Source organism: Gadus macrocephalus, chromosome 22 (assembly GCF_031168955.1).
Source record: "Gadus macrocephalus chromosome 22, ASM3116895v1".
Lineage (NCBI taxonomy): Eukaryota > Metazoa > Chordata > Actinopteri > Gadiformes > Gadidae > Gadus > Gadus macrocephalus.
Window position 1 is genome coordinate 5,596,715 of NC_082403.1, and position 20,993 is coordinate 5,617,707.

The 20,993-nt window shown below is 44.6% G+C and overlaps 3 protein-coding genes across 5 annotated transcripts; 1 reads left to right on the forward strand and 2 right to left on the reverse strand.

Moving 5' to 3' along the window:
• Nucleotides 1-1,280: 1,280 nt before the first annotated feature.
• rpl30 (ribosomal protein L30) lies at nt 1,281-4,821 on the reverse strand. The gene is made up of 5 exons (XM_060043248.1): nt 4,712-4,821; nt 4,549-4,597; nt 3,742-3,887; nt 2,453-2,583; nt 1,281-1,524 (listed from the first exon to the last, which is right to left on the reverse strand). Exons 2-5 carry the CDS (start codon nt 4,567-4,569, stop codon nt 1,472-1,474), a joined length of 351 nt encoding a protein of 116 aa, XP_059899231.1. The 5' UTR covers nt 4,570-4,597; nt 4,712-4,821; the 3' UTR covers nt 1,281-1,471.
• Nucleotides 4,822-7,819: 2,998 nt separating this feature from the next.
• On the forward strand, nt 7,820-16,587 carry LOC132451006 (neurofilament heavy polypeptide-like). Of its 2 annotated transcripts, none has more exons than XM_060043225.1 (4): nt 7,820-8,306; nt 9,566-10,075; nt 14,538-14,594; nt 14,701-16,587. In XM_060043225.1, exons 1-4 carry the CDS (start codon nt 8,219-8,221, stop codon nt 14,712-14,714), a joined length of 669 nt encoding a protein of 222 aa, XP_059899208.1. In that variant the 5' UTR covers nt 7,820-8,218; the 3' UTR covers nt 14,715-16,587. The 2 variants fall into 2 exon arrangements, with proteins under 2 accessions (XP_059899208.1, XP_059899207.1); XM_060043224.1 differs by having other exon boundaries at nt 7,821-8,306; nt 9,560-10,075.
• Nucleotides 16,588-20,914, reverse strand: LOC132451014 (2-iminobutanoate/2-iminopropanoate deaminase-like). Of its 2 annotated transcripts, none has more exons than XM_060043237.1 (6): nt 20,751-20,914; nt 19,808-19,913; nt 19,491-19,545; nt 19,320-19,388; nt 17,464-17,519; nt 16,588-16,884 (listed from the first exon to the last, which is right to left on the reverse strand). In XM_060043237.1, exons 1-6 carry the CDS (start codon nt 20,810-20,812, stop codon nt 16,828-16,830), a joined length of 405 nt encoding a protein of 134 aa, XP_059899220.1. In that variant the 5' UTR covers nt 20,813-20,914; the 3' UTR covers nt 16,588-16,827. The 2 variants fall into 2 exon arrangements, with proteins under 2 accessions (XP_059899220.1, XP_059899219.1); XM_060043236.1 differs by lacking the exon at nt 20,751-20,914 and adding an exon at nt 20,443-20,603.
• Nucleotides 20,915-20,993: the final 79 nt, after the last annotated feature.

Genomic DNA, 20,993 nt, shown 5'->3' on the forward strand with positions numbered 1-20,993 from the left:
GAGACAGAGTCCTACTTTGTAGTCCAGGTTGCGCTAATGACTCCAAGTAGACACACTCGTTCATAGGACTGTCCTCGTTTGACGGGGGGGGGGGGGTCTTCCAATAACCGGCACGTGCAGCCTTCATCCTGTGGGATGATTTCATTGGATTTAATTGGGAATCAGGAAAAGGGCTAAAGGCTGGCGTGGCGACAGGTGGACAAACTGGGCCAAACCAACGAGAGGGTTCTATTTCGGCTGTGTTTCAATGGGCCGTTATTTGAAGAGGGACTGAAACTACAATCTTTCTCAGAAATCTGTCATTCAATCCGGAGTCTTTTCTAGATTGGAAAGTGGTTTAGTTGTTTTCAGATTGGCCTAGTTTAGAGAGGAATAGGTTGCCTGTTTTTTTTTTTACTCTTGCACATCAAATGTTCAAAGTATATTTTCCCCTGGTTTCTGTAATTTCAGGAGGGCTATTGGATAATTAATTTAACTTCGAGGGGAATCCTTCAGGACCGATTTTTGGAGTTATGAATAAAAGATTACCTCCTCAAAATCAAGGTTGTGCGTTTAATATATTCTGAATAGTAGGACACATGCTTAATATATAATGTGGCAGATAATGGATCTGACACGGTGCTGGGAAATTGTTCCTGTGCAAACGAAAATACAATTCTTATGGTTTCAAAATATTACTTTGTATTTAGTTTGAACATATTGTACAGGACTTCTAGAGAGCATCTTGTGTTCTGTTCCCATGCTGCCAATATTTGCCATGTCAACGGCCCCCCTGGGTGCGGAGGATCAGAACACATTGTCCAAACCGTTCACTCACACGCGATGGACGCCGTGTTCCCAATAACGTTATCCACTTGGCTACGATAAAAGCTAGTATGCTTTCAATAACAATTATGTCCTTACTAAACCATTTGCCGATTCTGTTCTAAATGACAGACGTGAACAATGCAATTCATTTGTATAGTTCTGTCTAACGACCACATTGGTTTTTGTTCATAACTCATAAAATTGACTCATATGGTGCGAAAGTTTTCAAATTGATGAATATTTAGCATGTCCTGAAATAGATGCTTGCCAAAATGTAGATGTAATCTGTTTGAAGGTCGGGATGAAAAAGATATGAACACCAATCCCTCTATCGAAAGACCATTCACGCTTTGCAGTCATGTCAACTTAACACTAGTGACCCCTAGTGGTTTCAGTGAGTGTTAGTTCAACCAAAATAGTGAACATCCTACCATTGTCAAAAAGTCACATCCTGTAACATAAATACCGCACAATAATCTGGTCAGTTTATAGCTCTTTGTTTACATTAATCCAGCCAGCCGAGCTCAGCTCATGTCGTACGGTTAAACAGCAGGACAGAACACAACTAAAACTACATTTTAATTCATCGTGATCATATCTAAGAAGAAAAACAAAATAGTCGACTGTATTTTTTTTTTTGACGATTTATTTAGAACAAACTCTTCTACTGGGGAGGCTGCTGCTGGTCTGGCATGCTCCTGATGATGTCAGAATCGCCTGGAGACAGAGAAGAAAGGGTCAAACATTCAGCGATACCATCAGTAGAAACATTCCCTCGAGATACAACCCCAGCATCCAAAACCTCAGCCCAGCAAATACAAGTTTACAGGGCTGCCTAGAAAGCTTAGCCAAAACTCAATTCCCTGTAAGGCACACTGGTTGGGACAGTCCATGGCTTGTATCGAGTTGCCATTTGAATGGATTTAGGCATCGAGTTGAAACAAACGCTAAAAATAATGCCGGGACACCACCATCACAAAGTGAGAAGCTCCTATGCCTCTTTTGCATGGCTTTCAGATTAAAAACATTAACTTGCATGAAAACCACATGACCTAAAATGGATCACATTCAAATATATTTGACTAATCTTTTACGAGAAATTGTAAATTTCTCAAGGATGTTTTTGGGGTGAAAGACTGCTCTCTCTCATCAGCTCAACACCTTATTTAGAGAAGGAATATTCAAATGCTGGGGAGAATTGACCTTTGTTAAACCTGCTGTATTTTACAGTTCTCAGCGTACAAGTTCATCATGCATTTCATCTCCAAACAGTAGACCCAGCAGGTCACAGCCGACCAATCAGTGAAAATTAAGTACAATATCGATTATAAAAAAGACTGCAATTGAGGAAACTATTGGTATACATCAGAAATACACCCTAGGGAAATCCGCTTAAAAATAACTAGTCCTGTATATTTGGCGTGTGTTCTAGTTGTGTCCATTAACACTGACCGCGTTCAGAATAGTCTCATTTGCATCAGTGTTTTAATTGTGCGCAACACGTCAGGTAGAGCGCAACCGTTTTCCAGAACAAATTTAAAACCCGAATATGACTCATGACACGCATCTAGCACCACGGTGGAGTGTGCTTTGGCCAATGAATGATGCGTGTAAGGACCTAGGCGTCGTACGCCTGGACACTCACCGGGGTCAATGATGGCCAGTGTGCACACCCTGAAGTATTTTCCGCAGGCTGTTCCCAGCTCAATGTTGTTTCCACTGTAGTGGTGGACGCCGGTCTTGGCCAGCATAGCGTAGTACTCTACCTCAGACTTCCTGTAAGGATGGCGTTAGAAAAAAATGAAAGGTCAAGGGTCAATAAATTACTTGCATAACATAATCTGGAATTAGGGTGGGCAAGGTGGAGTTTGTCATTGTACCCCGTTCATTGTTCTGACATGGGCAACGCAATAGAATAGTAGCCTGGCTCTGCCCGCCTAAGTACTTCCGCTCAATTTGAATTTCCCTTCAGTACCAAGTCTGGACCTGCTGTATGTAATTTGGTTTTCTGGCGCCGCCACAGCGGCGCCCAATCAGCAAACAGAGGGCGTGTCTGAGAACAATGACGATAAAGTCGTGCGCCAGTTTGAGTTGTTGTAGGTCGGTAGTTGATTTACAATGTGCAATTTTTCCCTGATAAATTAAATTAGACGAACAAAACCTGCAGCTGTCGTTGACGGACATTTTCGTGCAGACGCGCAAGGTGTTTGGTTTGTGTACAACTTGCGCGTGATTCCCGGCGCATGACATACGTCACAACCAAACGTTAGCGATTGGTTATGGCAGATCCAAAGTGGCACTGGGCAGATCCAATCATTTTAAACTTCAACAGACACCCGCCTTCAAGTGAGTTAACGTTCGTCAATTGATTAGGTCCAGACTCTCTGTACAAATGAAACGAAGTGAAGTACGAGAGTCTGGTAGAACCAGGCTAATAGAATAGGCTAGGTGGGCTCCATTTTATGACTTTAAAGTTAACTTTGATGTTTGCATTACATTTTTTTATCACCCGTTTTAGGAATGCTTACTCCCAACTCTTTAACAAACGTATACATTTCTACAAAATCTCAATAAAAGCTACAACTTGACTGCTTAAAAAAAATATAGTGCAGATAAAATATTTTCTTGCATGGTTTTAGTCATGCAGCCATTTTAAAGTACAAGGGAAAACATTACGTAGAGGATTACAGTATTGAATCCTTAAAAATAATGTAATCCAAGGAAGGCAATACAGAAATGCTGGTTTGCAGGACAGAAATGCTGGTTTGCAGGAAAAATTGCCAAACCACCGTCTAAGCCTTGTTGGTGGAAGCCACATCATTTACAGTCAATGTTGATGTCCAAAGGGTTTGTTTTGAGATGTATTGTTTGCATATAGAGTGCATTCAGTCTTAAGAACATAACCAAACTGTTAATGCTAGACAACCATTTTACCTGAGAGCAGGGCAGTTGTTGGCCAGGATGACCAGCTTGGCTTTTCCCTGGCGGATCATCTTCTGGGACTGCTTGTAGCCGAGCACGTACTTTCCACTCTTCATAACCAGCTGGAGTCGGGAGTTGATGGACTCCATCGACTTTTTCTGTATCGAAAATAACAAAAAATAATCAAAATGGTGGACGAATACCAGTCTACAGATGACAGTGTGAGAACATCATGCCTTACAATTTTGCCCATCGTTAACACGTATTTACAATGATATACAACGATAGAAAGTATGCCATAACATTTTCGAGAAGATCGCACGCTTGAAATAGGGGCGAGATTAATGACAACCTGAAAATGTCGGCGACATTTTTTTTCTTTTTACATTGGAGACACCAGCCGAAAATGCCTGAAGCACAAGTCAAGTGATTTCAAAGTGTACAATATTCCAGGAAAGTGATTGATCGCTTCAGACTTATGGAACGAAATAAACGAATATATGAAGTTAAGTTTTTATGAACCCCAAAAAGGTATGCAAAGATGCGCAGGGCCCCTCCGTAGAAGGATTCTACTACGAACATCGCCAGTGTGAATACCCGTAGTCATTTGCGGCTAGGCCCGACACATCACGCTATGGATACGAAGACAGGGGCCAACATCACTGAGCTTCATATTCATAAGGCAAGTACAAGCCGGTAAAAAAAATTCATCTACGTCCGACTCTAGTGTTTTGAGACTGGGTGCTAACGAGACTAGCGGGCCGCGCGTCTCCACGTGAAGGAGTAGCGTGCAGCTCCAGCCCGCGGAGGCTCACTCACCGTCTTCTTTGCGGCCACCATTTTTGCAGTTTAGTCCGATCCGGCCAACCTGAATTCGAGAGAATGGAATAACAAATTTAACGTCAATCCGTGAGTATGTATAGTGCTGTATTTGGTGATTATTGGTACTTTTAAATCATTAAAAACTCAGAGCGGGTCTTACAGTGTGCTATTGGCAATATGGCCTCGGTGTGAAAGGAAGTACCGTGATGCTTTGCGCGGCTATGTGGGCGGCCGATCTCGCGATATTTCAGGGGTTGGGGTTTGGGGCATCAGCGTCCAGCTGCAGACCTCAGCTCACCTTTTTTAATAGGACCATGCCTCAGACCTGCAGCCTCAGGGGGAAATCAAATCACGGGGAAATCACGTATTTATTAAGGTGCAAAAATCACTTTATCGCACTTCCTTGGGGACACACATATCTTATTTATTTTGTTGGTAACTTTCAATGGTGTTATCGCAATCACACGAGAGGGTGTGCTTTTTCGTCATTAATGACACATGACATCAGTAGGTGCGTTTCCATCCCCCCCAGTATCGAATCAGTAAACGGTGATGGAAACACCAAAATTCGCATAAAAATCCTCTAATTCGCAAAAAGGTTTATCCGCTCGCTTGAGGTGTTTTTTGAGAAATGCGAAAGAGAGTAAATTTGCAAAATGGGAGATGGAAACACAATTTTCGAAACAGCTGTGACGTAGCAAAGTTGGAACACACAGGACTGACAGTGTTTCCGATTTACGCCTAACTACCGGCCATAGCAACCCTGCCGACATCAACGTGTAACGTCATCACCCTATTCCGCTCCAACCACTTGATGGAAACGCACCTAATTCGAATTACTTTTTTGCGAACTTTCTAAAGATTCGCATCACCTTTTAGATGGAAACGCAGCTACTGATGCTTGCTTTCGGAACCCGGTACAATAAATACGAATAAAGACAATTTTCTCACAAATTAAATCCTCTATTTTTAGTTATAGGCCTATCTCAATTTGCCTGGGAATACAATGGATCTGTTCTGACTATTAGAACAAGGTCTAAAGCCGAGCGGTTTAAAGGTCTAGTCGACCAATCAGGTGGCTCGGTCGAAAATGCCTGCGGAATAGTCAGGCCTGCCTTGTTTGGCTGAACGGAAGTGGACAGCGTCTATTGCCTAGCGTCGGATTTGGCCGCGACTCCTCCCCTTCCGGTTGCTGGCGTTCCCGTATTGTGCTCCCCCTCAAACTCGGAAACTAGGCAGTATGGCGAGTTTTGAAGAGGAATTTGACGGCGCTGTAAAGTTAGCATGTTTGGCTCTTTCCGTCGAAAATTGCAAAGAACTGCAAAAGATTTGCTTACAGCATTTGCTGAGGAAGAAAGATGTTCTATTTTGCATGGACACCGCTGCTGCTTCCCGGGCTTAGCCCCGCCCTAGACTATTGTGATTGGTTTAAAGAAATAAAAAAAGGCCCGCCCAGTTTCCCCACGGATAGACGGCTCGAGGTAGCGTGGCTCCAGACCATTCTACTTGCTGTAGTTTGGTCTGGCTTTGCGAGACTAGGCCTGCCTTAACCTGCCATTGGGCCCTGGTGCTGAGAGGTTTCGTAGGCCCCCCCCTGAGAGGGGGTACTACAATGAAAATGTGTAAATGCCATGTGTCTAGAGTGCAAAACGTATCAGTGTTACTTTCTGAGCCACCAAATAATTGAAGGATAGACAAGGTGATTATAAAACCATGTTGCATGAAAGTTTGATTGAACTCCAAATTACCAAAAGAAAACATGATCCGGTCTGCAGGAACACAAAACACCTGATAACAGCATATTAACAAGTAGGAGGTTCCTCTTTTGCCTCGGTGAGCCTTGGGAATCCATCACACACATACAAACACACACACACACACACACACACACACACACACACACACACACACACACACACACACACACACACATACACACACACGATTTGGCATTTCACAACTTCAGCCATACGTTCAGCATGTTTCCAATTAGAAAATCCCACAATGCCAAATGATGATCGTCCTATATTGTGGCCGAAAAGTTTGCATGCAAAGCAAAACACAGTAGGCCTACCTTTGGATGGTGAATAGCACGGCCAATCTCTGGCCAGATACTCCCATTGCAGAGCTTCCGCTGGAAGTAAGCCCTTGAGATGAATCTTCTCTGATTTTTGTACTGACGTTCTGAGGAAGAGATGTCAGATTGTTTGTTCTGGCACAATTCTGGTCCCATTTTCGCCCAGTAGACAGATACCTGTTCATCCATCGTGTTACCCCAGCAACACGCGTCAGTGCTATAGGGGTCGTCTGATCCACATGACTGAGGTGCTGGTGTTCCTGCTGTGTGCTCATCCTGTTCTGCCTCTTCCCCATGGCAAGCAGAAGAACAGACAGACGTACTTCCCTCAGAGCAGGCCCTGCAGCTCTCTCGTTGATGAGCTTAACTTGCCTTCTTCATTTACAGCTTCAGGATTTTTTCAATAATTCTTTATCCCGAATCTCCTCCTCACCTTTGCAGTCTTCGTTTTTGCGCGCCACTCTCACTCTTTTCTTTACAGACATTTTGCTAGCAAGCCACGACAACCGTCACGCCTCTCATTTGAATAGATTTGAATCACAAGCCAAAATTTTCCTCTACATTGTGATAGGCTGTTGTGTCATGGTGCCTGGTAAATTGGGAAGCCACAAAAATTAATATACAGTAGATGTGATGGGCAGAAAATTCGACAAATTACAAAGCAATGTTATTTTTTTTTTTATATTCTTGGCTCATGATTGGCCTCTGATCTTTGTAGGCCCTAAGAAAGGGGCCTACACCGATCGGGGGCCTACCATGAGCCAATATTAAAAAATAAATATATACATATATTATATACGTGCAGCTCATAGACCCCTTATTGTCGTAGGGCCTGGGGCTTCAGCCCAGGTAAGCCCTTGCATTAAGGCGGCCTTGGGTATACAATATTATGCATGGTACATTAGCAAACTAGGGTGACAATTTGCAAAAGAGAAATACGACTCCAAACACATTTATTCAGGCCTAAATGTCTATACAATCTATCTCTTTTTTCTTGGTTTACATTTGCGTTTTATTCTTATTCTTTTAAAAAGAAAAATAAGCCTCATTACTCATCGTCTATATGTCATGCATTTCTGTTTGCACCGTTTTGTTATATATGTTTACAAATTATGAAGATTTAAATGAGACCCTTAAGGCCGTCTCTCCTGCCCGGAGGACTCTGGTTGGTAAGGGGAACGGGGGCGGCGGTTCACTTTCTCCGCTCCGCCCAGCTGAATCAAATATGGATCCACGTCCCATTCTCCTGGACACAAACTCCTAGTTCAAAACCATATGTTTCCACTTGCGTCGGTGACCGGTCAGGGAGGAAAGACCTCGGACCTAAGTGGACCGATTGCCACGACTTGAAATTGTAAACCGCAGTCACCGTTGGAACAAAACCCGTCTATTTGTTGTTTGAACCATGCGCCACTACGCGCCTTATTATCGGAATTTTGCGTTGGTACTCTAACTCCAAAGGATTGGCTGGACTGGTTGCATGAGATAACGCTGACATAAACTACATGCAGGTTATTCACCAGAGCACCGTCATCATAAGTACTTCAAACCTTTAAGTTGAAACATCCGTGCTTATGTGCAAACGACAGAATGGGATGCTCAAGTTCTCAAACAAGTGCAATGGATCCGAATCGACCGGCCGCTAAACACGAAGAGAGCAACGGAGCGAGCACCACAGGTACGTTTATTATTTCAACAGCAATGCCTGGATCACGTCTCCCATCTCTTTCTTCTATATCCTATTTATAACATGTAGGCTCCTGCATGAACAATCCCGGTATGGTAGAAATACATTCAAACAATTATTAACTATACGAGTTCATCCTGAATTATGCGGTTGATAAGACAGACAGTCCAGGACACATTCACTGTCATATTAAGCAGATTAGGACCCGTGTTACATTAGTACATAACGTGTTTATATCTTCCCCAGCAAGAGAGGGGTTTTATAACTGGTCCTAAAGTCAGAATCCTTATTGACTCAAGTGCAGAACAACAGAAGAACATCTATTTGTTAATAGTTTAACTCTGGCGCCTATGCCCTGTCATTGCCAGGGAGAGGGACAGTGGTATGCAGGGGGGATTTGGTGACAGTCTAAGGTTTCAAAAAGGAAATAGGCCTACTGAATCGATCCGCACTGGACCCTTCATTGTAGTATGTGTAAGATGAAGTTTAGGGCTACTGTAAGCACTAGTTTGAAGGTAAAGCAAAACAGGTAGGTTTTTATATATTGGGCTTCTTCTGTTTGAACCAATTGAACTACAGAAAAAAACAGAAAAAACAAAGTTCAGGAAGAGAAACAGTTGCTTACAGTTATTTATTTATCTTGTTTAAGGTGGTGTGTAGATTATACAGGACATAAACCAACACTTAACTTCTTTCTTATCAATATCAAATATCCTGCCACTAACCCTCATTTGAATAAGGATAATGCTCATCATGAAAATACATTTATCTATAGATATCTGACCAAAGTAATATATTCCATGCAAATTAAACAGTTATAAACTGTGGCTCCAGGGCCAACTTTAGGCAGGCAATGTTAGTCTGTAATAATTCATAGGTATGCCTAATCATTAACTCTTTCTGGTTGCATTTATTTGTCAACTGAGCAGAAAAAAGTTGCTTAGTAACATATGGCCCTCCCCTCACTCAAGACTAAAGGTAGCAGCCCTACTGACAAACTTTGGGTATGAGGAAGTAGGAAATTATATAAGAAAGCTCCTTAAACTAAATACAAATGTTTTCCCATTGGATTCTGCGTCACAAATCTTTCATAATTTCGTACCTTCAAAAGCATTGAATCCTCAAATGTTGTGACAGGTTGTCCAAGGTGGGACCGTTTTACATAGATTGCTGCCTTGCAACAATTCATTCTCATGTGTCCTCTCATCCCTCTGTCTTCCACACTGCCCCGCCCACCTTGGAAGGAGCAGCCAATGAGAAGGGTCAGACGGCCGAGGACAGCGAGACCATCCCTGACCAGACACCCGTCGGGGAGGGCGGGGCTAAACCAGACGACCCCCCAGCTGCGGCCCCAGCTGCGGCCCCAGCTGCGGCCCAGCCTGAAGAGGGGGCCGAAGTGGTAGGAGAGGCAGCGGCCCCCACCCCGGTGGTGAGGGTGGTCTCTGTAGAGGCTTCTCCTGCAGCTCCAGCGGAGGCAGCTAGCCCCGCGGAGGCCGCTAGCCCAGCGGAGGCAGCTAGCCCCACGGAGGCCGCTAGCTCCACAGAGGCAGCTAGCCCCGCGGAGGCCGCTAGCTCCACAGAGGCAGCTAGCCCCGCGGAGGCCGCTAGCTCCCCAGAGGCAGCTAGCCCCGCGGAGGCCGCTAGCTCCACAGAGGCAGCTAGCCCCGCGGAGGCCGCTAGCTCCGCAAAGGCCGCTAGTCCCGCAGAGCCCTCGGAGGCAGTGGCCCCAGAAGCAGCAGCAGCAGCAGCAGCAGCTCAAGGTAAACGTCAGTGCAGTGAAGCAGCAGAAAAAGGAAAACAGTGAAACTGGAATGATGACCTAAGTGGAGTAGAGGATCAGGGATACAGGGAGCTCTGAAGGTCAGATGGCATAATCTTCTGCCTGTTTCACTTGCAAATTTCCCATTTGACTATTGTATTACTCAACTCTCCTGACCCTACTTATTAAACTCTGCTCTTACACAGCGGAATCGGTGGTGAGCACGCACACCATTACTAGTTTAAATTAGGACATGTCGTGTGTGAGTAAATCACCCAGCGCTGTGTACGTTTTCGTCTCACAAATCATCGTTTAGATTCCTCTTTAAAGTCTGATGGCACGCGAGCCGACATCTTGGGTATGTGTCGTTTCACTTTGTTATGCTTCTCATTTCTTTCAACCAATCAGGTGGCTGGATACAGAGATCTGTAAGCGCTTAATAGGCGAGCATACGCTGTGTAGACTGGCCACGTTAGAATCACACTTAGCAACCCTTCTGAAATCCTTAGCCATCGGAGGAAGGGGAATTCTTTTGTAGAATATCTCCATGATACAGCAGGGAACAAGGTGTCAGCTCACCCCTTGCAGTTTCTGGTTTCGCCCCCCCCCCCCCAGGCTCTGTGCCAACTCCCACTAGAAGTTCTGCTATTACATAGTGGGACTGCTGGAACCAGGTGTACCTTTAATCCTATCTTTGTGCATGGTAGGGTGCAAAATAATAATCAATGCTTAGTAGGCACACCATGGCTTATTATGCGTGACAAAGTCTGACACATATTGAAGAGCATATAGTATACGTTCATGTTTATTCCGTGACCCAGGGATGTTTAATGATAGAACAGTGTAGGAGTCAGGGTTCCCGTGTGATAGTACATTGATGTAGTGATGTTGACAGTGGCTTGTGAGTTGGCAACAGCCTGGTTTGTGGCAACACTTTGTGTTGGAGTTGGATTCTTGGTAACACTTTTAACAACCCCTTCCTTCTCGTAAGGTGTATGGAGAATCAAGATTTTGCATGGTTGCTCATGCAAAAATACTGAGGAGGGGTGGAAGGTAGTTTTAGTACAATCCCTTTAAAACATTTGACTTATTTACTTAGTCTACCCTAAGACCTCCAGGTACTGGGTATTAGTGGTACCGTTGTATTACATACAAATACAATACATACATTCATGTTGAATCTTAGGGGTTTATTTTTTTCATTTGCCGAAAAACAAAATAAAGCACTGTATTTAATAGAGGAGTATCGCTAATTATGAGAAACCAGCCAGAGTGATCTAGATTTTGAAAGTATCCGTCGGGAAAGATTCCGACCCTCTCTTCAGGCCTCCATCCAAAGCCACTCCCCCAAAACACATGACTAGCTTGTGGAAGACTCCGGTCATGCACAAAGGTAGCCGATTAGGTAAGCCGGTAGGTAAACAGGCAGTCCAAACATGTCATTCGGTCCAATTTAATTATATGACTTATGAGGCTTATTAGGCTTAGGCTTATTACTGGCCTGCACAGCCACAGATACCAGAGTTTTCACTATTTTTTCAGAAAGATTTCTTTCACGATGTTAAGAGAATTTCTACAAATTCGACAAAATGCTTAACCAACAGTTTAACCAAATGTTGGTTTTGGGATTTCGTCGATTTCTACTCAAGGATAGGGAGAGCACCAATCGGATGTGCATGTCAATTATTGTAGTCTTTTTCCCAACTCCCTGAAGTCGGTAGGTATCTCCCGAATGATGCTCTACCTGGAGCAGAGGTCGCTGAGGAAGCCAACGTAAACATTTCATTGACCAGCCTTAACCTGAGCTGCCGGTTAAGAGAGAGAGAGAGAGAGAGAGAGAGAGAGAGAGAGAGAGAGAGAGAGAGAGAGAGAGAGAGAGAGAGAGAGAGGAGAGAGAGAGAGAGAGAGAGCGAGAGAGAGAGCGAGCGCGAGCCCTGGTGAATTATGTCACCATATTGGGCTCTCCCCAGATCCCTGTCCCTGGCTGTAACCAGGTAGTATCCAACACACTCCTCTCTTTAAGGCTGTTAATGAACACACAGGGGGGTTGACACAGAATAATGTTTATAGGTCACGTGACCCTGCAGAGAACAACGAGGACGGACCTCGTAATGGCCAATGGGTAAACCCCTCCCCTCCCGAACATCACACTGAGGTGAATGGATGTCCGTCTCTCAATGGATGGGCTGCCTTATTGTTATTCTGCTGGGACTTGTGTTCCATGATGGCATACATATGTTTGTGCTTGAGATTCAATTGTGGTTTGGTTAAGGAGGCTATGAGGGTGTTTTTTATTAAATGACCATTGACAGAAGTGCAAAACCATTTTCCCCACATTTCCCCTAATTTGCTTCACTAAATCTCCAGTAGTTCTTAGCTTTTCCTTGAGCCCTCTCTCCATCTACCAGTACACACACACACACACAATGCATTGAGAATCCCATATATTTGATGTGCCTGTGTGCCTTTTCGGTTACCCTTGTTAGAGAAGAGAGAAACAGCATTTTCCATGCCAAACAACTTGACAGAACACAACTAAAGTTATAAAACACGACATATTATGACCCCACAGCTTATATAATGGCGCCCCCATCAGAGAGACATGTACACATCTATTTTGGTTGCTAGCCGTCTTCTTTCAGTTCTGCCCGACCATGTGACCCAGACATAATGACGTGTTAGGGCAGAAGGAGGGAACAGTGAAAGACCAATGACTGGAGCTCCTGACCGACAGCCACGGTCAGGAGACAGCTCGGTGGTTCGTGGTGAAACTCTGCCAGGAACAGCTACAGGACAGGGCGTAGACCAGGACAGGCTAGCTAGTGGTTTAAAGGCAGAGACGGTTCTAGTTTGCAACCCCGTAAAATTGGCATCCTTGAGGCAATTTAACAACAAGTCACTTCGGATCAAAATCTGATGACTAATGATGTAATCATTGTAAATAGCCTTAACAGACCGTTTTGTCAGACCTTTGGACCCACCCTGGTCACATACTGTCGCGAAGTGATGTGCTAGCATATGGATACTCCTATTGGGCTAAATAAATGGATACAGGCTGCTCTTACATCCAACAGAGAATGATTCATAGAAGGGGAGAATGGTACAGCACACTAACCCAAGCCTTGCTGACCGCATTCATATTTCACTCTCTTGATAACTCTAGGCAGATGAGGGCTGAAACGTTAACAAGCTGCCTAACAATCATTCCATTGGTTCTATGGATACACTCGTTTCTTCTTCATGCAAACTACCAGATGGCCACAAGACGATGATGACCGCGTTTACTTATCTTCTAGTTTGTTTAATTCAAATGAAAAAATGCCTTTGTTGTTGTCGAGGGATGATCAAGACGTTGCGTCACTGCGTGAGCAGGGAGTCAACACTCGATAGCGCATGATAGTGGATCCTAGGGTTTGACTCTCAGACCACAGGTACTGGGTTCGATGCCCGATGTCCACAGTTTAACCTGTAGGCGTCGCTGAGCAGGATACCCAACCCCTACCGGCTCCTTTATGACCTGTATTTGAATTCACTGCGAGTCTCTTTGGATTAACATCTTTCCTTATTGGCGAAATAGTAGCACATTGGAATGCTGTAGTGGCTGTGGCTCCTTTCTGTTCATGGCCACTGGTCAGTGACATCAGACAGGAAATTCAGGCGATGATAAAATAGCTAAATGTAGGCTAATTGCTAATATTTGATGTGAACATCAAATAGTTGCTCATGTGGTGGTGAGTTAATTTGATGATTTGTAACCTGTGGAATTGTCCACTCAAACTTGAATGTGACATGTATGTCCCTATATTTATGTCCATAGCCGTTATCTCTCGTCGAGTTCTACTGAATGTGTTTTATTCTCTCAATATCCACAATAAAAGCCCTTTGGTCCGAGGAAAAAAACATTCCACTCTTGCTGGACCTCCAGTGGATCATGTCCACTATTCGCTACTGGGCATCGGAGACGTCTTGAATCCAGGTTGTTTTCTCTGTAGGTGATCTGTTTGGGGACAGACCTCAGGAAGTGGGAATCCGGCCAGCACTTTGTTGTCAGTGTGCAGCTATTACGGTGCAATCGGAGTCTTCGGAGAAACCAGAGCCCGCTAGCTCTAGCTAACGCTAAGACATGCACAGGGCCGCGGGTAGTGACAAACGATAGCATCGCCGCTAGCCGTGAGCCTGCCTGGGTTTCACAGCCAAATTTAGATCAAGTGTCACATCGCAGTATTATTTTGGGTCAAAAGGGTTTGAGAGATGGACTTCGATAAGATATTTTGAAGTTAATAATCCAGGGTTCTTTCGAGCAAATACATTTTATTGTTTTCCATTTTTATTGTTTTTTTATTGACATAACAAATGAAGATTGTTTATTGTAATCGCCATTGTTCGCCTCACACTCTACATAAATTTAGTGCCTATGCCGTATCAATTGTCATCTTTATAATTTATATATATTTTCTCTCCAGGAAGTGCTGAGGCCCCGGCCGCTAGCCAATCAGAGCCGAGTGTAGAGGAGACACCAGGTAAGCAGTGGTGTGCCGCATTAGACTCATCCATAAGTCATGAGCTGCCCAGTTAATCATAAGATACCATTCAACCTTTCCCTCTCTTTGTCCCTGCTTCGTTTAGCACCCAGTGAGTGAAGGGCACCTAAGGTTGACGACCACAGCAAGGAATTCCAACGAGACCGTTCCACCACGTATTTCTGGGCAGATGTGTGGGTGCGTGTTGTGTGAATGTGTGTGTGAGTGGTCGGCTGTCTTAGTAAAGAGACATTGCTTTTGTTGCCAAGATGCGGACCCCGTGATCATTTCTTTCAGTCGGGGTTCTCTCCATCACCACTGTGCCTTTTATTTCCCTCTTCTGCTGACAGCGATGTACTGGCAGGGAACATATGTACTACAGAGCTGCACGGTCACTTACTCAAACCCTGTAGTGACCGAACCCAAACGGCCGCCATCTTTTAGCTTAGCGGACCTTACTTCTTAGTGTCTGCTTCCTGGTCGAAACCGGTCTGAACCAGTCGGACGCTAGTGCGACACAGTCTCCTCAATAATAAACAGCACTTAGTAGGTTTGTTCACTTTAAGAGAATGGAAGGACTTGGGACTAGATTCATGAATTGTTACTGCAATCTAAATTAACTATTGAAAAGGAGATCTCTGTGAAGATCATTTGGTAACACTTTACAATACCGTTGTGGTACTAGCCTTTAGTTAATGATGAACTATTGATAGACAAACCATGTATTTATGAGCCTTTAGTAAATGATGAACTAATAAAAATTAAACTAATCATTAACAATAATTAATATTCATTTTTTGATGATTGATACATGCTATTTTAAAAGGGACCCTATATTACCACCAGGTGTGATATTGATAGCCGTTACAAGACATGTTAGAATCGACCCCTCTAGTGACATATGGATCCATGGATAGATCAGCCTGCCAGTTGGTACAGTCACCCAGATAGGCTGGCAGGCTGATTTATCCATCACACATCTGGGTGGACACCTTTCCTCACATGGCCAGTAAGGGTTAAGCAACATCACACCTGGCAGACCGTGGCAGTAGAATTGGAACCATAGCACTTATTAATCATCTACAAATGTATGTTAATGTTCTTTAAATGATTAGTTCATCATTAACTCAAGGCTTATAAATGACTTGTGACTGAATGTTATTCTAAAGGGATGCCGATCATTTTGAGGTTTGAACAATGAAAACGCTTCAATCTCCTCTCCATTCCTCTGAGTGAATAAAGCCAAAATTGTTTAGGATTATACTATATATATATATTTTTTTTTGGCATCTGTCGCTTATTCTATGACCCCCCCAAAAAAGAAGCTAAACATACAACGGACTAATCACACTGTATGCGTCTATACTTAAAGGTACATATTATACCACCGTGTGAGTGTGATTAGCCGTTACAAGCCGTTTTGAAAGTCTGCCTCTTCTGACATCACAAGTGGGCGTGTCCACCTAGATGTATGACGGATAGATGAGCAACGTTTGCTACAGTCCACTGGGTAGGCTGGTAGACCGATCTATCCAGCACACATCTAGGTGGACACGCCCACTAGTGATGTCAGAAGAGGCAGATTTTTCAAAACAGCTTGTACCGGCTAATCACACTCACACCTGGCGGTAGAATATGTCACCTTTAACTTCCATGAGCTTAACCAAATCCTCCTTATTGCGCAATATGCATAAAACAAAGCCAAACTTTTCATAAGGTTTGTTCAACGGCTTCTGTAGTGTGGTTTGAAGTTTGGGTCTGAGGACGCATGGAGACACATGAGGCGCTGCATCTCACCCAGGCCACCATGAGATAAGAGTGAGCATTCAAAGTCACTTTTATTTATGATTGTCGTGTTGTTCCGCGAGAAACGCAGTCAAATGTCACTTCACGTGTCATAAATCACACCACGAAAGAGGCTGTATCCAAAGACTCCCAATTAATCGCTATATATTTTCTCAAAATAAAGCGCTTTTTAAGCAGTACAAGCAAACAGTTTGTGACTTTTCTTTTTTATTTAAGAAAGGAAAAAATGTGGCTTGTACCATTACATAAGTAGGCACAGCCAACCAAACAAGGTCCGGGGGTACTTTAAATGACTCTGCACTGATGCTGGAGTTGGATGGGAATGCTATAACCACGTCATCAGGTGAGAACTGTGTATGTTATAACGCGCGTGCGTGCGTGCGTGTGTGTGTGTGTACTATAACTTGTGTATGAGGGGGCCGTCTAGTCATTGATCGCTGATGGGTCCCGTTACCGCCACCGCTTCAATCTCCACAAGAGCACCCTGGAGAGAGAGGGAGAATGATTGTAGCAAACGGTGCTCATCTATCTCTTACACATCTAGGCGGACACACCCACTTGTGATGTCATAAGAGCCAGATTCCCCGGGTCCTATGTTCCCCGCTTTGTATGTGACCGGGGAACATATGCCCCGACCATTTCGTAGAATGGTAGGGGCAAGTACTGCCGTTTTCGCCTCTGATTCGCCTGTGATTGGTTAGAATGTCTCTCCTCCGATTGGTTATGGTTAGGGTTAGGTTTAGGGTTAACCCTCACCCTAACCATAACCCTTAACCTGACCCTAACCCTTTGCACCCGGGGAACATAGGGATGACCCCCCTGGTGGCATGTCATGGGACCTTTAAGAGGTTAACAAAACTAAAACAAATCATAATATCTTTGCAACAAGCAGGTAAGCCGTCTGTCTGTCTGTCTGTCTGTCTGTCTGTCTGTCTGTCTGTCTGTCTGTCTGTCTGTCTGTCTGTCTGTCTGTCTGTCTGTCTGTCTGTCTGTCTGTCTGTGTCTGTGTGTCTGTGTGTCTGTGTGTCTGTGTCTGTGTGTGCGTGTGCGTGTGCGTGTTTACCCTGGGTAGAGCAGCGACCTGGTAGGCTGCTCTGGCAGGGAAGTGACTGGTGAAGACTGAGGAGGAATAACATAATGAGAGTAAGGTCCAACACAGCAGTTGGAAGAGTTTCACCGGAGGCATAAAAAACATAACGCTAAATGTACATGATACTAATATAAGAAGACTAAATGTGTCTTCTGATATTAAAATGCCAAAAATTAGCCAGAAAATATGATTAAAGCTCCTGAGCCCTCAGTTCACTAATGTTTGATGAACTTGGTGGTTCATAGTTCATAGTTGGGTCATATGTATGACCCAACTATACTCGTCGCTTCCCGTTACGGGGTCAGAGAGAGTTTCCGATTTTTTGCGTTTGTCTTTCCAGAAGTTGTGGCGGCGGACGGCGAGGGTCGGGGAGGGCGGGTCGCTCGGCCGTCGTACGAGAGAGTGTGTGGGGCAGGGAGGTTAACCGCGGAGAGGCCCTGGAGGGGGGGTCGCTCGGCCGTCGTACGAGAGAGTGTGTGGGGCAGGGAGGTTAACCGCGGAGAGGCCCTGGGGGGGGGGGTCGCTCGGCCGTCGTACGAGAGAGTGTGTGGGGCAGGGAGGTTAACCGCGGAGAGGCCCTGGGGGGGGGGGTTAGGTTACCTCTGTTTGACTGACAGGACGGTTTCCACTTACCAGTCACCGTGCCACCGTGGGCTCGGCTTACCGCCCGGGGCTTTTGTGAGCCAAGAGGAAGTACGTGGACGGGTGGACGGGTGGACGGGTGGACGGGTGGACGGGTGGGGGGGGGGGCCTGTGTACGTATCGTTTTCGGCGATGGAAACAGACAGGTTTAGCTGAAAGCCATTCAAAAGACGGGCGTGTCGGTATAATGAATTGTGAAACGGTTGAGCCGATAATTGGTTACAGAGGAATGGCGATGGGATTCGCCCTAGCAGGTCATTGTTTTTGTTTTTTTTGTTCAGTCAACCTAGTCAACCTAGACAAACACGCAGCTCACCTGGAGGAGAAACGGGTCATTTCTTCTCGTATTGTAAGGCAGCTTGTTCCAATCAGGATAACATCGCTTAGGTTTTTCGTATTAGAAGGTGTGTCAACACGTTTTAAATATGGTATTTTCCATTTGATGGATGCTTTTATCCAAAGGGTCCTGCAAGACCCTGAGTGCTCAAATTCTTAGCATGGGTCGGCCCCCAGCAGAAATCAAACACCCAACCTCAGCAGTGCCATGCATCACAGTACTCACTTTAACAACACAACCAACACCAAAGACAAACAACTAACCACAAACAAAGAGGCTATTATTGATATACTGTATACGTCAGGTCCAGGGTTAGATTATACACAGAGAATGGGTCAGGTTAGCCTTTAAATTTAAGTTTAAATGATTATTATCAAGACTCGGATCAGACAGAAGAATTGGTCTGGCTCACTCTAGACCAGAGACTGAATGTCCGCTTGACCGGACATCAATAATAACAAGGCCTGCAGCCTCTTAACGTATCAGAAGACTTCCTGGTTGAGGCACTCCCTCATGTGGTGAGGAGACACACACACACACACACACACACACACACACACACACACACACACACACACACACACACACACACACACACACACACACACACACACACACACACACACACACACACACACACACACACCTGTCCCTGTCGTTTGTTTCCTTGGGCACCACATTGCAGATGGTCTACCAAGGCCAGTGAGGGGGAACCCAGCTGCCAAATACCTTAGCATTTCCATGGAGTTCAGCAGCTGAGATATAAGTGGACCATTCCATGTTGTGGCTGTAACTCCAAGGCAGTCGTAACACGTAGATTAGAGTGTGTGTGTGTTGGGTTTGGACTCACAGGTCTTATAGACTTCGTTGACGGCGTTGAAGTCATCAATGTCCGCCAGCAACACGGTGGTCTTACACACTGAAACAGATACATGATGGTTTCGGATAGTGATAACTTTTGTTTTGAAAATACAATGGGAATTCAAGAAGAAGAGAAGGAAGGCAATGCAAAGCCTATTACCGTTGTTGTAGTCACATTCAGCAGTCTTGAGGATCTCTCCCATGTTGGTGAGTGCCTGGCAAAAACAGACAGGTCGCACACACATCAACTGTATGTTCCTCTACTTCTTCAATATACCCTAATGTGTACTTTAAAGTGGTTGAGATTTGACGACACCACATTAAACTCAATTTACTTGAGTTACTCTCGTTACAGCACCATTTAAAAAATGTTAACCAAGATTTATTGACGTCAGCTCTACTCAGTCCATCCATCCATCCATCCATCCATCCATCCATCCATCCATCCATCCATCCATCCATCAGCCCTAGTCCTACCTGCTTGGCCTGGGCCTGGACTCCTCCCTCCACCAGCTGACCAGACACCGTGTCGAGTCCAATCTGACCGGAGATGTACATGGTTCTACCAACCACCACCGCCTGGCTGGGGAAAACGGAGCACAACAGATGCATGCGATGGGACCGAACGTACGGAGACGTGGTTGACCCGGTTTGACTTGATGACATTTCTTTATTTTTTATTTATTTTTATTTCAGGACATTACAGAGCTGCGTAATATTAATCGATTTTGGTTTGGTTCGGTTTCACTTGGAGATAAGAGGAATTTGGACGAACGGGCTTCCACCAGAGAATGTCTAATATGAGACGGGCTCTGCTTCCACCTTCTACACACCAACCGGCCGCCGATTGGTTATCAGGTCCATGCCCCTAATGTATTCAATTTATGAATGGCGTCAAATCAAGCCTGCATAGAACCTTATAGGTCCATGCATAGAACCCAACCAACTTGTCAATTCTAAAACGACTTAAAAGTAATTTTAGTTAGTTACAAGGGTTAACGTGTTCTTCATATGTAAATGTACAATCAAATTCCGGACTGAATGCCACCGTATCCCTGCTATAACGTAACACAAAACGCAATTTAAACAAAGAGCATGTTGAACAGAACTACCTGTAGATGCCCTGTCTGACAGGTGCTTTTGGAGTGTATGGGATCTGACGACGGATTGCTTCCATGATAGTAGGTCTACTCTAAAACTCAACCCTCGTGTGAGTCCCGGTCAAATGAGACTTTACTCCCAAGTTGCTCAACATTTGACCCTCAAAAGGGTTATGTAGGTTATTGTAATACCATGATCCGCCCCCAGGTCGATTTGGACTTGTGTTTAACCAAATCATTAGTCGCTCTGCAGCCAAGGTAGCCTATGAGCGCATGTTGGTATACACATACTTTGAGATACCTAACATATGTTGTCTTACCTGTATGGTCCGATGGCCGCCGGGGCCGAGTCGGTAGAAAGGAACCTTAACACGATAGACATTGCGCAAAATACTTTTCAGTAGTTTACCGAGGAGGTGTCGGAATTTAAGTTCGGAGCAGATTAATATTTGTGTCTTTACCGTAATGTCTTACACCACAGAGCCAGCATTATCTAAAGGCGGTTTGCTATGGTTTATTTAAAAGTGACAAATATACACAAAGTAAAGGCATTACGTTGAGGG